Source organism: Emydura macquarii, unplaced genomic scaffold, assembly GCF_026122565.2.
Source record: "Emydura macquarii macquarii isolate MOO-44397 ecotype Brisbane River unplaced genomic scaffold, CSIRO-AGI_Emac_v2 contig_3249, whole genome shotgun sequence".
NCBI classification, from domain to species: Eukaryota; Metazoa; Chordata; order Testudines; family Chelidae; genus Emydura; species Emydura macquarii.
The window spans coordinates 695,196-711,861 of record NW_027133386.1 but is presented as its reverse complement, the minus strand read 5'-3'; the positions used below and the strand labels follow the sequence as shown (position 1 = coordinate 711,861).

The following is a 16,666-nucleotide window of genomic DNA, read 5'->3' as shown; positions in this document are numbered from 1 at the left end:
TTGAGCGAGGGCTGGGCACAGAAGCCAGGCCTGCCCCGGGTCACGGGGGCTCCCCAGAGCCAGAAGGCGGCCGGCTGAAACAGCGAACCGGCCCCCAGGGCTTTCCGCCTTCCCGCCGGATCCATGCCCCACCCTCTGTCCCCGGCCAGCCGGGCTGGATATAAGCAGCCTGCGGCCCCGCCGGAGGCTCAGACGCTCGGCTCTCCAGCCTGCCCCAGCAGCAGCGAAAGCAGCAGGTAAGGCCGAGGAAGGCGGGTGAAATCCAGGGCGGGGGGCTGGTCCGTAGAGTCGGGGGGCGGGAATGCAGGCGAGCAGAGAGACACCGGCCCAGAGGGACAGACGCCCGCAGAGACGGACTGACGGCGTCCAGCAAGACGCTCACACACGCAGACGGCCAGGCCAGGTTTAGACTCGTTCGAAAAACACCAATTAGTTGTTCATGGGGAACTTCGCATTTACCTTTTTTATCCCCAGGAAAATGCGGCCGGACGGTTCTCTGGGTCCTGAGGGCAGCTGGGCTCCATCCCGAGCTGGGAGGGGAGCGGGGTCCAGTGGTTAGAGCAGGGCGTGTGTGCGCTGGGAGCCAGGACTCCTGGGTTCTCTGCCCGGCTCTGGGAGGGCAGTGGGATCTAGCGGTTAGAGCAGGGCGTTCTGGGAGCCAGGACTCCTGGGTTCTATCCCCGGCTCTGGGAAGGGAGTGGGGTGTAGCGGTTGGAGCAGGGCGGCTGGAAGCCAGGACTCCTGGGTTCTCTGCCCGGCTCTGGGAGGGCAGTGGGGTGTAGCGGAAGCTTTAGCAATCTCAGGCTTTCCGTGCCTCAGTTTCCCGTCTGCTCTATGGCCACATGGCTCCTTCCCCCGCTTGCAGGGTCAACCCGGGGGGGGGGGGGGCTTGCGACTCGCGGCCGTGGTGGGGGGGGGGGCGGCTGGCCCGTCCCCAGCCCGACGGCCCTGCGTGCTGTTGCAGGTGGCGATGGGCGCTCTGACGGGCAGCGGCTCCCTCTTCCTGGCGCTGCTGGCGGCCTGCCTGCTGCCGGGCGCCTCGCCCCACGGCCCGCGCTACCAGAAGTTCCTGCGGCAGCACCACGACAACCCGCGGACCCCGGCCGGGCGGGATTACTGCGGGGCCATGATGCAGCGCCGGGGCCTGGCCCGGCCCTGCAAAGACATCAACACCTTCATCCACGCCTCCCGGGCCCAGCTGCGGGCCGTCTGTGGGGCCGGGGGCACGCCCTACCAGGGCATGCGGCGCAGCCGGCGCCCGCTGGCCGTCACCACCTGCGAGCTGAGGCGGACCCAGGGGGCCCGCTGCATCTACCGCAGCCACGCGGCCTCCCGCTACATCGTCATCGGCTGCGACCACGGCACGTGGCCGGCCCAGTACAACGAGAAAGCCTGAGCCGTCCGGGGGGGCGCCCCGCTGAGCCGAGCCGGCCCCACCTGCGGGGGTGGGAATAAAACACGTTGAACCGGAAGGGACGTGGCTGAGACTCCGTGCGAGGGTCTGCACAGGGGGAATCGGGAAGGAGGGGGGCGCTCTCCCCCGGCAGTCCCTGCCAGCCCCATTGCGGCGCTACGGGGGGCTGTGGGCCTCACTCAGTGCTGGCCCCGTTGCGGCGCAGGGGGGCGTGCAGTGGGGCTGGGAGTGGAGTGGGGGACTCGGTCAGTGCTGGCCCCAGTGTAGCACGAGGGGGCGCAGTGGGGCTGGCCCTGAAACCCGGCGAGGGGGTGGGGGGGAGGATTCAGGGGTCGGCGCCTCCGTCGCTCTGGGGCAGCTGGGGCCCGGCTGTGTCTGCGTTTCCCGAGGTCGGAGGACGCGGCCTCCCGGACGTGAAAAGAGCCGCCTGCCGGTGCCACGGAGATTTCTCGCGGGTGGATTAGCTTTGCCCGTCGAGGTGTGCAGCCCTCCCAGGAGAGCGGCCCCGGGTCTAACCCCTTGGAAAGTTCACCTGCCTCTTTCTAATAAACGAGGCGCGCCTCACACGCACCCTTCTCCTGCGAGCGGGTCGGGTACCGTATTCCCGCCCTCCCACTCTGCCACGCGCCCCGTGGGGCCAGCTAGCCACTCCGTCCCCAGCCTGCCACTCCGCCCCCGCTTCAGAACCACGCACCTCACGTCCGAAAAATAACCCCAGAGCCCTGATTCGCTCGTCTGCAGCCCCACCAGGGCTGGCCTCGGTTCACTTGGCCCTGCCGTGTTAGTAAAGCTCTTCAGGAAGGGGGGGCGGGGAAGAGACGAAATGTTTAAATCAGCAGAGGTAGAGAAGATGCACCCAAGAGTTTTAAAAGAGCTGGCCAAGGAGCTCACTAATGAAGTGTTTCAATCACTGATGGTGCAGTGTGGATGGTCCAGAAGAAAACTAATGGGGTGACAATTTTTAAAAAGGGTAAATGGGGTGATGTTGCTAATTATAGATCTGTCAGCCTGACATCGATCCCGGGCAAGACCATGGAGCAGCCGATACGAGACTTGATTAATAACTAACGAAAACGACTCTAATTAATAGAAATCAATATGGGGTTACAGAAACTAGTTCCTGCTAGATGAACGTGAGAGCTTTGTTTTTTGCTGAGATGACAGGTTTGGCTGATAAAGGTAATGGCGTCGACGTGACACACTTGGCGTCCTGCACGGTGTTTGACTTGGCACCGCACGACATTCTGATTAAGAGCAGCCCCCGGGCGGGATCTGAAGCTAGACAAATTCACCCCGGCAGCACAATGTACATTTTTCACGGTGCGAGTTATTAACCATTGGAAACACTGAGCAAGGGTCGTGGTGCCTTTTCCATCACGGGCATTTTAAAATTGAGACTGGCTGGGGGGTTTTTCTAAAGCATCGGCTCCGGGTATTATTTTGGGGATGTCCTCTGGGCTGGGTGACACCGGAGTTCAGACGGGGTGGTCACCACGGGCCTTCCGGTCTCAGAATCTGTGAAATGGCCTCTATCGATCCCAGTTTGACTTCGGGCTAAGTAGGGGTCACAGAGCTGCTATTTTGGGGGAGAAAATGAGACGGGGAGTGAGCCCTGCGCACCACCCCGTGTCCCGCTCGCCTGCAGGCGTCCCGCGCAGCCCGCCTCTCGCCAGCTACCACTTAAGGAAACAAAAGCAAGAGGGACCAAGGCTGACAGCCTCGATGCTACTTAGGGGATTTAGGCGCACGCCTGCCGCTAAAATGAATGGACGATCTAGCTGAGAGTATCACAGTCTCCTAGGGGATTTGGACGCTGAAGTCCGGCTAATTTTAAACAGGGTCTGGAGCAGCCAAATGCTGTAGCTGGCTGGGGAAAATCTCAGCCGTCCGAAGTCCTGCCGCTGCCTTTCCACTACAAGCGTTTACCGGCTGCTCTGAATTTGCACCCGCTGAGACTCTGGCCTCTCTGCATTCGGCCAGGAAGCTTGGGTCAGATTCCCCCCGAGACCCACAAGGTCACTCCAGGGAAAGGACCCTGTGGCATTTCCACCCCTCCATGCGATGAAGCCCAGAGATTCACCCCGGCCCCCGGCCCATCTCAGCGGGGTCCCAGTAGAAAGCCCTTCATGGGGGATTTTTCAAAGGGGCCTAAGGGAATGAGGATCCCGGTTCGAGCCTGGCTTCCTTTGGAAATTCCCGCACCAGGGGCCGGATGCTTAGCGGGGTCTTCTGTCGCTCTCCAGGTCTCCCTGTTGCTCTGCTCCGCTTCCCCCCCCCTGCTCAGATCAAGACCGAGATGCCTCCGTTTAAACCCTCCCATCCACCCGCCCCCGACTTAATTCTTGCTTAAAGATAAAACCCGCTTAGACCAGTCTTTGCAAAAAGTCCCCAGGTAAACTGCAGGGCCACGGGGGCCAGCAGGCCCGGGGGGGGGGGGGGGGCAGCTGCCCCCCGACTTTCCAAGGGTCCATAGCCCCCCTCCCCCCGCCAGCTGTTGCAGAATGTAATATACGCCCAGGCAGCTTTCGGACACGAAACCCCTGCTACACTAGTGCCGGCCAGGAACAGGGCCCCCTCCCCGCATGGTGCAAACCGGTTCCGCCACCTCCTTGTGCAATGGAAACGGAGCCGGAGCCGGAGCCAGCCCGTGTCCACCAGGGCCCAGGGGCTCGCCCCGGTTTGCAAAGCCGGTGCGCAGGGAACAGCCCCGCTGAACAGGCTGCACACGCACGCCGCCCCCTTGTCTGGAGTTAATCCGGATTAACCCGCCCGGCGCGTGCCCCGACACCAGATGCCGCGCCCCCCCCACCGCGGGGGGGGGGAACGGAGGGAGCGGGCCACCGTGGTGTCCAATGGTGGGCCAGTATGCAAATGAGCCGTGGAACGCCAGGGCAGCGGCGGCGGCGGCGAGCGCGCGTCTCGGGCGCCCACCTACGTGGGGCGGGTCCAATCGCCGTATTTACATAGCCGCCCGCCATTGGTCCCGGCGCGGCCCGCGCGCCTGATTTAAGTTCTGATTGGCTAACCGCTCCGTTGAAGGGGGCGGGGCGTTTTTCCAAGATGGCGGCCCCCGTGGCAGCAGCGGCCCGGCGCTGGCGGAGGTTTTGGGGACCTCGCGGGGGCCCGTCCCCGCTCCGGGTGAGTGACCCCGCCCCCCTCCTCGCGGCCCGAGCCCTCATGCATAGTTCTGAGGGGACTGCGTCATCGGCGCGTGCAGCCTCTCTCTGGGGCGGCCTGGGAGAGCAGAGCACGTGACCAGCTCCGAGCGAGCGCCTGCCCGCCCCGCCCCCCGGGCCATATAGCCCCATATGTGCCCCCCCCCACCCGCCTGGGGCCCATGACAGAGCCCTGTGTGCGCTAGACCCCCCCAGCCATGTGAGCCAGTAAGGGCTGCACCCCCCTCCCCCCGGGCCATACAGCCTTGTATGGACCAGCTCGCCAGGCCTTATATCTCCCCCCACTGTCATAGAACCCTGTACAGACCGGCCACCCCGTGCCATATAACCCCATATGGACCACCTTCCACTCTGCCATATAACCCTGTCTGGACCAACCCCCTCCTGGGCCATACAGCCTTGTATGGACTAGCTCGCCAGGCCTTATACCTCCCCCCACTGTCATATAACCCTGTACAGACCCGACACCCCAGGCCATATAACCCCATATGGACCAATCCCCTCGGGCCATGTAACTGCCCATGTCTGCCAGAAGCTGGGAGTGAGTGACCGGGGATGGGTCTCTTGATCGAGTGCCCAGGTCTGTCCATCCCCTCTGAAAGCCACCGGTGCTGGCCCCTGTCGGACAGACGGGATACGGGCCCGGGGTGGTGGGGGACCATTGATCTGACTCAGTACGGCTGCTTGGCCATTACCGTGGCAATGTAGCCAGGCGTGGACCGGCCCTCTCCCAGCCGTAACCTCCCGAGGCCATATAGCCCCATGTGGACCAGACGCCCCGGTTGCATTAAGTCGTATGGACCAGACTCTTTTTTTGCTTTGGGCTGCGTTAACCCTGTATGGACCAGCTTCCCCGCCCCTAACCGCGTATTCCCTGGCAGAACAAAAGCAACGCGGGGTGGCCAGGGAGGGATGGACCCCGGGCAGGTTATTTCCGTGGGCCGACTCTCCGGTTCCAGCGGGCGTTGGGGAGCCGCTCAGCATGGGCGGGATTAAAACCCGGAGCGGGCCGGAAGTGCCGGAGGCTGCTTCGAAGGCAGAGCCAGCTTCCGCCGGGGGTTTGGGGGCTGGAGGCGGGCAAGCAGACGGGCGGGCGGCCCTGGCCTCGCCCTTTGGCGGCGGGTGAAAGGATGAGCGTGACCATGGACTTGGGAATCAGCCGCCCCGCGGGGACCAGAAACGGGGAGCGGGGCAGGCCTGGCTTGGCGTGGGCGATTAGACGGGGCGCCCGGGTGGACGTTGGCCTCATTTGGAGCGGTCCGGCGGCTGGGAGCAGAGTCTGGGAGCTGGCGGAGATAAGGGGGGAGCGCCGGTTAGTGCCGGTAAGATAAGATAAGCCCGGGACGTCACCCGAGGTGAGGAGTAAGCGGTGCGTGGACAGCGCCGGCCGGGCAGGGGTCGCTGGGTCCCTCCAGCGTGCCCCGCTGACCACTGCCGGTCCCCAGACCCTCCCTTCCCCACCTGGGCAGCACCGCCTTATATGGACCAGCGTCTCTCCACCCAGCCATGCAGCAGCCCCATGGGCCCTGTGACCCTGTCGACTGGCTCCGCGCCCCACGGCCTCGTGTGGACGAGCACCGCTCTAATACGGACCATACGGGCGCTTTGCCTGTTCGACTGTGTCGCCTCTTGGGCTTTATAACCCGGTTAGGACCTGATCAGATCACTCACCCGTTTGGGCTTCGGCCGTGTAACTCTGATCAGGCCTGTCCCGGACCGTGCTGTCCTGTGTAGATGAGGCAGCAGAACCCCCTCTGCTCCCCTTCCGCACCCCCGCCACGTAACCCTGTATGTCCCATCCCACACCGTGCCATATGCCTCGATAAAGACTGGTCTTCTTCCTTTATCTCCCCACTCGAAATGTGACTATCACTGTGTAAAACCATTACAGACCGTGCCACTGACCCAGACGCATTAGAGCCTGACCCTGGTCCTGCCTGGGCCATATAACTCCATATGGACTGTCCTGCTAGGCTATAACCATCTAGAGTCTGTTGCTGTGCATCCGGCCTAGGCAATGTGCACTGCCACCCTTGCTGACCGCTGCCTGGGTCGTATAGTCCCATACGGACCATCACAGGCAGGCCATATAGGGCTGCGTGGACTGGTCCTTTCTGCCCTGTGCGACTGACGGGTTTCTCCTCACGCAGGCCTTCGTCACCGTCATCCCCAAGGTCTCCCAGGTGGACAACTCCTCCGACTTCCTGGGCCACGTGCCCCACCGCCGTCACCCGGGGGTGCTGCATCTCAAGAGCGTACAGCTCCCGGCCGAGCTGGTGAAGGCTGCCCAACTGCTGGTGCAGCGTAAGTAGCCGCTGGGCGCTACGGGGGGCTGTGCTGTAGGGAGCAGGCTGAGGGGCTCTCCCCTGGCAGTACAGTTATTCAGCTGCACTGCCCCAGAGCTGGCTGCATGTCCGCTCCAGGCAAGCCATCTTCATATGGTGTTATGTGCGGCTGTTACCCAGCTGCCGTGCCCCAGAGCTGGCTGCATCCCCACTCGGGGTGAGCCATCCCCATGTGACATTATGTGCGGCTGTTACCCAGCTGCTGTGCTCCAGAGCTGGCTGCATCTCCGCTCGGGGTGAGCCATCCCCATGTGGCATTATGTGCGGCTGTTACCCAGTTGCTGCGCCCCAGAGCTGGCTGCATCTCCGCTCCAGATGATCCCTGCTCTACGCAGCCTGACAAGCTTCTCCCTGGGCCCATCACATCTCATGTCCCCCTCCCCGCCAGAGTCCATGGTGCCTGGGCTGAAAGAGCAGGTGGTGGCCCTGACCAACTACCTCTGGAGCCGGAAGCGCCCCCCGGAGGCCAGTGAGCTGCAGAGGCAAGGGCAGGAGCTGATGTCTGAGCTGCGGGAGAGAGTCCAGCCCCGCACGGCGGGTGAGCGCAGACCGCGGGGACGGGGGGGCAGTTGGTGCTGGCAGGGAGTGGGGCGGGGACCCGGCGGGGGGCACTCTCTGCCCTGCTCACCCCCCAGCCTAGCAGCTGACCCTGTTTCTCTCGGTCAGACGCGCCCAACGTCCTGACCAACGCCGAGGAGGAGAAGCTGCAGACCAGGGTGTTGACCAGGCTCCGAAAAACCACCTACCACTGGGAGGCGCTGAGGTGAGTCTCTCGGGAGATGCAGCCAGCTCTGGGGTGGGGTGGAGCAGCTGTTTACCCGCCCTGGATTTTGGCAGGCGGTGAAGGAGGTCACACGGCAGTGCCTCGCCTGGCGTTGAGATGCAGCCAGCTCTGGGGTGGGGCAGCTGGGTCACAGCCGCACCGCGACGCCACGCGGAGATGACTCAGCGGAGCCAAAGTGCAGCCAGCTCTGGGGTGGGGCGAGGCAGCCCCGGGTTCTTGGCAGGCAGTAAAGCAGGTCAGTGCTGGCCCCGGGGGGGTGTGAGCGCCCCCGACTGACGCGCTGCGTGTGTGCTTCCCGCCCCAGGTACACCGACGAGCTGGGTCTGGTGTACGTGGCCGCTCGGCTGGACGGGGGCTTCGCGGCCGTGTCCAGAGCCTTCCACGAGGTGAGACGCTGTGCCAAGCACTACACCCCCCACCCCCCAAGCTACACAGGGAACCCAGGAGTCCTGGCTCCCAGCCCCCCCTGCTCTAACCACTAGACCCCACTCTCCGAAGGGCAGAAGCCCCGCCCCCCCCATGGTCTGTGGGGCCGGGCTGATGGGGTTTTCTCTTCGCTCTGCCCCATAGATCCGGAAGCGGGTTCCGGCCTTCGCCCCGTGCACCCTGCTGGATTTCGGCTCCGGGACGGGCTCCGTGAGCTGGTGAGCCTCCGCCCCGGGGGGGACGGTTCCCTCTGGCGCTGGGGGCGCCGCTGGGGGCTGCGTGGCTCAGGCTCTCCCCTCTCTCGGCAGGGCGGCCCACGGCTTCTGGGGCGAGACCCTGCGCGAGTACCTGTGTGTGGACAGCGCGGCCCCCATGCTGGCCCTCGCCGAGCGACTGCTGCGCGGTGAGGCCCCCAGCCCTGCCCGCCACACCCCTGTGCTAGCCCGCAGCGGGGAGGGAACCCGGGCGTCCTGACTGCCAGCCTCCCCCCGCTCCAACCACTAGTCCCCGCTGCCCTCCCAGAGCCGGGGAGAGAACCCAGGCGTCCTAGCTCCCCCCCCTCCCTCCCCCCCGCTCCAACCACTAGACCCCACTGCCCTCCCAGAGCCGGGGAGGGAACCCAGGAGTCCTGTCTGCCAGCCACTCTGCTTCAACCACTAGCCCCCGCTGCCCTCCCAGGGGAGTTTCCCCCTTGCGGAAGCCCGCCCTGACGTCTGTCTGTCTGTCCATCCCTGCCCGCGCCAGGTGGCTCGGAGTCCCAGGCCCCGCTCTTCCCGGGCGTCTATTTCCGGCAGTTCCTCCCCGTCTCGCCCAAGGTAACAGACCGTCTCCGCGGCTGGGTCGAGCGGGTGGTGCTGTGGGGGGGGGGGGGTCCGGTGCTTTGCTTGGCAGCCTGGGGGGCGGGGAGCTTTGCAGCTGGCTCTGGGGAGGGGGACGGCAGCGGCCGGACGCCGGGGTTCTCTGCCCCCCTGAGCAGCCTCCCGCGGGGGAGGGAGGCCCCCAGGGATTCTGCCCCACCCGAGCCAGGGGGGCCCTTGTCTGACGCCTCCCACCCCCGCAGGTGAAGTTTGACCTGGTGGTCTCGGCCTACTCCCTGAACGAGCTGCCCAGCCTGGCCGAGCGCAGGGAGACCGTACGGACGCTGTGGAGAAAGACGGACGGCTTCCTGGTGAGTGACCTCCCCCCCTTCGGCCCCAGGCCCCCCCTCAGCCTTCCCCACCTCGGCCCGTCTCACCCTCTCTCCCCCCAGGTGCTGGTGGAGAACGGGACCAAAGAGGGGCACCAGATGCTGATGGAAGCGCGAGACACCGTCCTCGGGGTGAGGGGACCCTGTGTCTCCCTTGGGCCAGGGCCGGGGCCCCCCTGCTCCTCCGCACCCCCCGCAGCTTTGGGAGGGCTCCCAGCCCCCGAGGGAGGGGAGAACGGGGAGACAATGGGACCCAGGTGTCCGGGGCAGTCACACAAGGCGCTGGAAGGGCCCTGGGGAAGGAGCAGGAGGGGAATTGGGACCCAGGCGTCCGGGCCAGCGGTGCAGAGCTCTGACCCCCAGCGGGAGGGAATGGGACCCAGGCGTCCGGGCCGGCGGAGCAGGCGGGGGCAGCCAGCTGCCTTTGGACTCTAACCCTGCTCCCCTCGGCCCCCAGGGGTGCGACAAGGTGACTCACGACCCACGGGAGGCTCACGTCTTCGCCCCAGTGAGTATCGGGGGGGGGGGCTGGCAGGGGGGGGCGGGCCGTGGGCCGCTCTAACACCCGTCTCTGTCCCCCCAGTGCCCGCATCACCTGCCCTGCCCGCGGCTGAGCCCCGAGCGGCCCCTGCCCTGCAATTTCCCGCAGACCTACCACCCCCTGCCCTTCCCCTGGGTGAGTGTCCCTCCCACCGGGCAGCGGGGCGTATGGGGACTGGCTGGGGGGGAATGGGACAGGGGGCCAGCCCCAGGGCGGAGGACCTGGGGGAGGTGGGCGTGGGGGGGGCTTTGTGTGGGACCCCCTCCCCCCCGGCTCAGCCCCTGCCCGCGTCTCCTTGCAGAACCCACCGCAGAAGGAGGAGAAATTCTCGTACCTGATCCTGCGCCGGGGGCCGGGGGCGGGCGAGGAGCCCTGGCCCCGCATCACCCAGCCCGTCCTGGGCCGCCCCCGCCACGTCCACTGCCACCTGTGCTGTGCCGACGGGAGCCTGCAGCACGCCGTCGTCAGCCCGCGCCGGCACGGCAGGTACCGCCCTGCTCTGCCGCCGGGCCGGGCAATGGGGCCGGGGAGTGGGGCGTGGGGCCCTAGTGGGGAGGGGACACCGGCCATGGGGCCTTAGGGGGGCCAGGAAATGGGACACGGGGTTTTAATTGGGCCTGGGGCCTTAGGGGGGCCGGGCAATGGGACACAGGGCCTTAGCAGGTATGGGGCCTTAGCGGGCGGGGGGGCTGGAGCTTGGGGGCTTAGCGGGGCTGGGGAGCGGGGCCTGGGGCCCATCCTGTCCCAGGCTGGCTGGGTTCGGGGCTGGCCCGCTCACCATGCCCTCTCCCCGCAGGGATCTGTATCGCTGCGCCCGGCTGAGCCACTGGGGAGACCGGCTGCCCGTGAGGACGCCCCCCGGCGAGGCCCCCCCGGGGGACGACGGAGAGGCCCCCGCTGGGATCGGGGCCGAGTCAGCGGTCCCGGAGCGATGATCCCCCGGCCCGGCCTGGGGGGGGAGGGCGAACGCTGAGCCCCCGAGGTCCTGTGGCCGTCCATCGCCCGGCCCTCCTGGGCATTGACGTGGGGCCGGCGGCTGGGACAGCCCGAGTGGGATGGGGGCGGGGGTTGTCTGATTGGCTCCCCCACGCCTGCGGCACTGCGGGGGGGTAGGGGGAGCCAGCCGGACGCCTGGGTTCCCTTCTGCAGCTCGTGGCTCCCCACGCGGGGGGCTGCGTCCAATAAAGAGCCTGAAAAGTCCACCAGCACCAGTGTCAATCACCGGGCAGCCAGGACGCCTGGGTTCTCTGCCGGGGAGGGCTGGGACCCAGGATGGGGGGTTCTCTCCCTGGCTGTGGGAGGAGAGTGGGGGCTAGTGGTTAGAGCGGGGGGGCTGGGAGCCAGGACTCCTGGGTTCTGTTTGGTCTGTGTCCCTTCCCTGCCTGTGCCTCGGTTTCCCCCTGCAGGCGCCTGGCCAGCCCTCCCTCTCCCCAGCGTGCCCACGCTCGCCTTGCAATCGCTGAGCTGGGGGAACGGGCTGGGCTGGTTCCGGGGAGCCCCGGGCCTGCTTGTGCGCCTGATCTGCGTGGGCCCTGCCGCCTGCGGGCCCCCCACCCCTCCCCGCCCAGCCCAGCGCCCTCCAGATCCCATTGGGTTTAGCTCTGGCCTAGCTGGCGCCAGGCCGCCCGCTTGCTTCTCCACCTGCCCTGCCCTGGACCCGACCCTGGATTCACTGAGGGGTGCCTAGATCCGGGGCGGGGGCTGCTGCGGAAACGCTCCAAGGAGGGTGGGCGGCTGCCCCGGTTTCCTAGGGACCGTCCTGATATTCGGGGCTTTGTCTTACACACCCCGTCCCCGTTTTTCACCCTCGCACCCGGCCAGCCGAGGGGCAGAGAGGCAGCCAGCCCGCCCGCCGCACGCTCGGCTCTTCCCCACTGACCTCAGCCCGGGTCGCGGGCGAGTAACGGACGGCGGCTGCCGGTCCCCGAGGCGGGACAGGCTCTGCCCAGGGCCCCGCCGGCGGGGGAGAAACCGGTGCTGGAGTCCGGCCAGCTGCCCTGGGCGCGTAAGGAGAGGAGCGTGGCCCGAGGGGCGGCGTGGCACCCCTGTAAGCTCGCCCTCGCTCGGGGCCAAGGAGAGGCCGGTCTGGTACCGTCCTGCTCGGCAGCTGGGACATCCGCCCTCTCTCCGGGCGCTGGGCCGGGGCGCTGCATGCCAGCTTATCAGCGCGGCGAGGCGAGGCGTGCGGGGAGCGCGGCGGGCGGGGAAAGGAATGCCTGGGCAATTAGCTAATGGCGCTGCGATTAAGGGGGAAGGCAAGGGGCAGGGACGCGCAGAGGGCGAGGGCGTGGAGCTCGGGTGCCTGGGCGGCTCGGCTTCATTACAGGGCTGGGAGGTGCCGGAGCAGGAGGGAGCCATGGCCTGACAGCTGGCGGGCAGGGAGAAGGGGTTTAGGCACCGAGGGGCAGGTGGAGTGAGGCTGAGGAGAGGACAGGGATGGCCGGGGAAGCAAGGACGGATTGAGCCGGCTGGGGCTACCTAGGGTTAGGGTCCTCCGGGGCTGGGGTCTCCCTCGCCCGCTCTTGGCCAGGACAGGAGAAGGCAGGGCCTCTGGGGCTCAGGGGGGCAGCCCCGGAGCAGGACACCCGCGCAGATGGAGCCGCTCCTGGCGGTGAAGGTCGGCTGCCTGGTGTCTCTGCTCTTCCTCACCCTCGTCTGCGGCCTCGTCCCGGCCCAGGTCCAGTGGTTCCAGATCAAAGCAGCCACAGGTGATGGGGGGAGGAGGTGGACTCTCGGTCTGTCTGTCTGTCTGTCCATCCCTCTGGACTCTCGGTCTGTCTGTCCATCCCCGTACACACCCACCATCTATCTAATCTGCCCGTCTGTTTCCCGGTTTCTCCACTCCTGCCTCTCAGCCCCTCACTCTCTGCCCTGCCCCAGCCCCATCAGTGCCTCCCTGTGGGCCAAAGGACACAGCCCCACGCCGAGGGGACCGTGGCAGGGAAACTGAGGCTGTAATCTGTCCAGCTCCGTCCCCGCTGCTCATCTTCGTTGCCTCCTTCCTTTTTCCTTTCCTTGCTTTCACCTCGGTTGTCTTTTCCAGCAGCGTGTCTATGGAAAACGGTCCTGCTGCACGGGGAAATGCCATTCTGACGCGATGGAAACTCCCCGCGGGGGTTGGTGTCCAAACTGGGGTCTGATTTTCTTTTCTTTTTTCAGTGGAATGGAAGCGTTTTGTCCGGAGTGGAGCGTTTTTTGCTTTTTCATTTCAAAGCGACTTTTCCTTTCAAAGGGGCGGGGTTCTTTGGTTTCGAAAATGCTCTGTTCTCGTAGGAAAGGAAATTGAAATCGAAGCCAAAGCGTTGGAGTCTCTAGAACTGCTTTAAAAAACAAACCTGTTGCGTGAGAAGTTTTGGGAATAAAAACAGATTGGGAAACAGCCGAGTTTCCCATGCAACAGAAGTTCCGGTGTGCACAGCTTGACTTTTCTTTCTTCTCATCCGTTCCGTCGCCTCCTTTTTCCTTCCTGTCTTTCCCCAGCTGTTCATCCCCGTGGAGCTGTCCCCCTTTCGCTCCCTGCTCTTGTCAGTTCATTCACCGGCCTCCCTAGATCTTTCTACCAGTCGATCTCAAAGCACATTACTGAGGTGGTGGGTGTCATTAGCCCCATTGTACAGATGGGAAAACTGAGGCGCGGGGGGACGGCAAAGCGACTTACCAGCTCACCCAGCAGGCCAGTGACTGGGTCAGATTTGGAGCCCAGCTGCCAGTCCAGGGTTCTCTGCCCCCTGCCTCTGCTCTGTGCAGTTCTCCCATCCCAGCCCCACTGGCCAGGCCGGGACCCCTGGCGCCACCCTGCCCCTGGCCTCACTCAGGCCCTCTTGTCCCGCAGGGCGGCACCGGCGCATCCTGAGCTTCATCAGCTGCTTCGCGGCGGGGGTTTTCCTGGGCGCCTGCCTCATGCACATGGTGGCTGACGCGCTGACGGACATCCAGGGGGAGCTGGGCAAGCAGCTGCGGCAGGTGAGATGGGGCCGGGAGGGCGGCGCTGGGGCGGCGCCCGCCCCCAGGGCAGTGTCTAACTTCCCTTGCCTCCCCGCAGGCTGGCGCTGGGTGGAACCTGACGGGCAGCCACAATGACTCGTCCGGGGCTGGTGCCTGTGGGGCTGAGGTGAGCACCTGCCACTTCCCAACACCCCTCCCCTCCGCGGAGAGCCAGGGAGAGGGCAGCTGTGGGCGTGACTCGCCCTTGTCGAACCTCCCCTCCCTGAGCCGGGGATCGAACCCAGGAGTCCGGGCTGCCGGTTCCCCCTGCTCTGACCACTAGCCCCCTCTGTCCTTTGGTATCCGTTCCCTCGGCTGGGGGTGGAGGTGGGGAAGGTCCTGTCTTGACGGGGGTGCGTGGAAGGGTGTGAGTCCCTCTGTGACAAACGCCGTCTCTCTGTCTCTCCCCAGCTGGATTACCCCTTCGCCGAGCTCATCATCTCCTGCGGCTTCTTCCTCGTCTTCCTCACCGAGAGCCTGGTGCTGCACTGCTGCCGCTCGGCCTCCCCTTCCCACGGGGACCCGGCCGCCGGCAAGGAACCCGGCGCCCCCTCCGTCCTGCACTCCCACGGGGCCCCAGGGCCCGGCGGCCCCTCGCCCGGCTCCTTCCGGGCCCTGGTGCTCTTCGTCTCGCTGTCCCTGCACTCGGTCTTCGAGGGGCTGGCGGTGGGGGTGCAGCAGGGCGAGGCGGGGGCCCTGCAGCTCTGCCTGGCCGTGCTGGCCCACAAGGGCGTGATCGCCTTCAGCCTGGGCCTGCAGCTGGTGCAGGGCGGCACCCCGCCCCGCTGGAGGCTGCTCTACCTGGGCCTCTTCGCCCTCATGTCCCCCGCCGGCATGGCCATGGGCATCGGGCTCTCGCTCTCGGGGGGAGCGGCCGGCGGGCTGGCCATGGCCCTGCTGGAGGGGGTGGCGGCCGGCACCTTCCTCTACATCACCTTCCTGGAGATCCTGCCCCAGGAGCTCAGCTCCCCCGAGCCGCCCCTGGCCAAGTTCTCCTTCGTCGCCCTGGGCTTCGCCCTCATGGCCGTCATCGCCGTCTGGGCCTGAGGGGAGAGGGGCCGGCTCCTGGGGGGGGTGCAGGAGCCTTTCCCCTCCAGGGAGCGCTGGCCCCAGGGCGGGCACCGCCCGGCTCCGGGAAGGGGCTACCTCCCGGCTGCTTGGGGGCGTGTGTGCAAACGAGCGGGCAGGGCCTCGGTGTCACCCGCCCAAGCCAGCCGGTTCCCTGGAGGGCCAGGAGCAAAGGAAGCTGCCCCGCCCCGGGCTGGGCTCTGCCCCTCTCTCCTGGTGTCTGGGCCAGGCTGGGGATCCTGCCATTGGCTGGGATGCTGGAGCAGGGGCCTTGAGCTCAGATTGGGAGTTTCCTGCGTCAGTTCCCCGGCACTCGCCGTGGAGCGGGTTGTGCGCAAAGCTGGACTCCTTTCCCCTCTCCAGGGCTACGGCTCGCTGGGGGCGCCCCTCCGCTCACCCCCTTCCTCCAAAGCTGCCTTGGGGTGCTGGGTGTCTGCGCCTTCTTCCTGTCAATGGGTATCCAAATCCCTTCGGCCGCTTGCAAAGGTCCAGCCGGGGTGTTCCCAGCAGCACAGAGGCTGGCGAGGGCCGGGCGCCGGTGAGACGAAGCCCCGATCTCTGCGTGGTGGGGGACCCTGAGTTCCTCGTCTCTTGCAGAGAGTCCCGGGACCCACCGAGAACCCACATTAAAACTGGGACCGAGGCTGTCTATGTTCATAATGACTAACCCAAATAACAAACCAACGTGATTTCCCCAGCCCTGCCTGTCACCCTACCCCGGCGCAGCCCTGCCGGGAAGATGCTTCAACTAAGCCAACGTTCCCGGGCTCGGTGCAGCGGGAACTGGGGGGAATTTAAGGACCTGGGCCGGACAGGAGGTCAGAGCACATGATCGGATCTGCCGTCCGACGAGCGCCCGGCTCGGGGGTGCCTGTGTCTCTGAGCTCGGCGGGGGAATGGGCGTTGCCTCTGCAATAAATCATGGTGCTTGTTTTGCGTGCGGGTGTTTGCTTGTGGTTCCTTCATGTCCCTCTGAGTGGCACTGTGGCCTCGGACAAGGGAGCCATACCCCCCCTTGCAGGGACGTTGCAGCCGAGACCCGACCCCGCTAAGTGCTGGGAAAGCCTTGAGCGGCTTTCATAGAATCACAGAAGATGAGGGATGGAAGGGACGTCAAGAGGTCATTTAGTCCAGCCCCCTGCTCAAAGCAGAACCAACCCCACCTAAACCATCCCAACCAGGGCTTTGTCAAGCCGGGCCTTAAAAACCTCTAAGGATGGAGATTCCACCACCTCCCCAGGTAACTCATTCCAGTGCTTCACCACCCACCTAGGGGAAAACTTTTTCCTAATGTCCAACCTAGACCTCCCCAACTGCAACTTGAGACCGTTGTTCCTTGTTCTGTCATCTGCCACCACCGAGAACATCCTAGCTCCTTCCTCCCTGGAACCCCCTTTCAGTTGTGAGATGTCATGGGGTGGGAAGCGGAGCAGGGCCAGAGCTTCGCCGGCCCACCACGGGAGGACACAGCACACCCGTTACCCTAGGCAGTTATGGGGCAGTGCACCGGCCCGCCTGGGTTGGCAACGCTGCTCGGGGCAGGATCTGGCTTTTCTCGCCCGCGGTAGCCGGCTGGTTCTAGCCTGAAGGTCCGCACGTGTTGACTTTGTGGGAGGTGGGACCCTCCTGTTCCCAGGGGCCTTGTCACGCTGGCTGGATTGGTGGGGGGGGAAATGGTGTTTAGTATATGGTTAAAATATATGGGGTCAGATGATAATCCTTGTGTTCATGTGTGATGGATA

At 65.7% G+C, this 16,666-nt stretch overlaps 3 protein-coding genes across 4 annotated transcripts; all 3 read left to right on the top strand.

Moving 5' to 3' along the window:
- The first annotated feature begins 207 nt into the window (after positions 1-207).
- On the top strand, positions 208-1,470 carry LOC137142787 (ribonuclease-like). Its single transcript, XM_067532248.1, has 2 exons — positions 208-236; positions 965-1,470. Exon 2 carries the CDS (start codon positions 971-973, stop codon positions 1,394-1,396), a length of 426 nt encoding a protein of 141 aa, XP_067388349.1. The 5' UTR covers positions 208-236; positions 965-970; the 3' UTR covers positions 1,397-1,470.
- A 2,985-nt stretch (positions 1,471-4,455) lies between these two features.
- Positions 4,456-11,072, top strand: METTL17 (methyltransferase like 17). 2 transcript variants are annotated; one of them, XM_067532198.1, is made up of 14 exons: positions 4,456-4,552; positions 6,741-6,894; positions 7,324-7,473; positions 7,602-7,698; positions 8,024-8,105; positions 8,290-8,363; positions 8,454-8,548; positions 8,890-8,960; positions 9,206-9,313; positions 9,395-9,463; positions 9,789-9,839; positions 9,915-10,007; positions 10,174-10,358; positions 10,669-11,072. In XM_067532198.1, exons 1-14 carry the CDS (start codon positions 4,475-4,477, stop codon positions 10,805-10,807), a joined length of 1,446 nt encoding a protein of 481 aa, XP_067388299.1. In that variant the 5' UTR covers positions 4,456-4,474; the 3' UTR covers positions 10,808-11,072. The 2 variants fall into 2 exon arrangements, with proteins under 2 accessions (XP_067388299.1, XP_067388300.1); XM_067532199.1 differs by lacking the exon at positions 9,915-10,007.
- Positions 11,073-11,803: 731 nt separating this feature from the next.
- On the top strand, positions 11,804-15,862 carry SLC39A2 (solute carrier family 39 member 2). Its single transcript, XM_067532200.1, has 4 exons — positions 11,804-12,580; positions 13,705-13,835; positions 13,915-13,983; positions 14,268-15,862. Exons 1-4 carry the CDS (start codon positions 12,466-12,468, stop codon positions 14,901-14,903), a joined length of 951 nt encoding a protein of 316 aa, XP_067388301.1. The 5' UTR covers positions 11,804-12,465; the 3' UTR covers positions 14,904-15,862.
- The last annotated feature ends 804 nt before the right edge of the window (positions 15,863-16,666 follow it).

Coding starts and splice junctions, on each gene's coding strand:
- LOC137142787 (XM_067532248.1), top strand. CDS start 971: ATGGGCGCTCTGACGGGCAGCGGCTCCCTCTTCCTGGCGCTGCTGGCG.
- METTL17 (XM_067532198.1), top strand. CDS start 4,475: ATGGCGGCCCCCGTGGCAGCAGCGGCCCGGCGCTGGCGGAGGTTTTGG. Junction 4,553..6,740: donor GGGGCCCGTCCCCGCTCCGG/GTGAGTGACCCC, acceptor CTCCTCACGCAG/GCCTTCGTCACCGTCATCCC. Junction 7,699..8,023: donor TACCACTGGGAGGCGCTGAG/GTGAGTCTCTCG, acceptor TTCCCGCCCCAG/GTACACCGACGAGCTGGGTC.
- SLC39A2 (XM_067532200.1), top strand. CDS start 12,466: ATGGAGCCGCTCCTGGCGGTGAAGGTCGGCTGCCTGGTGTCTCTGCTC. Junction 13,836..13,914: donor TGGGCAAGCAGCTGCGGCAG/GTGAGATGGGGC, acceptor GCCTCCCCGCAG/GCTGGCGCTGGGTGGAACCT. Junction 13,984..14,267: donor CTGGTGCCTGTGGGGCTGAG/GTGAGCACCTGC, acceptor GTCTCTCCCCAG/CTGGATTACCCCTTCGCCGA.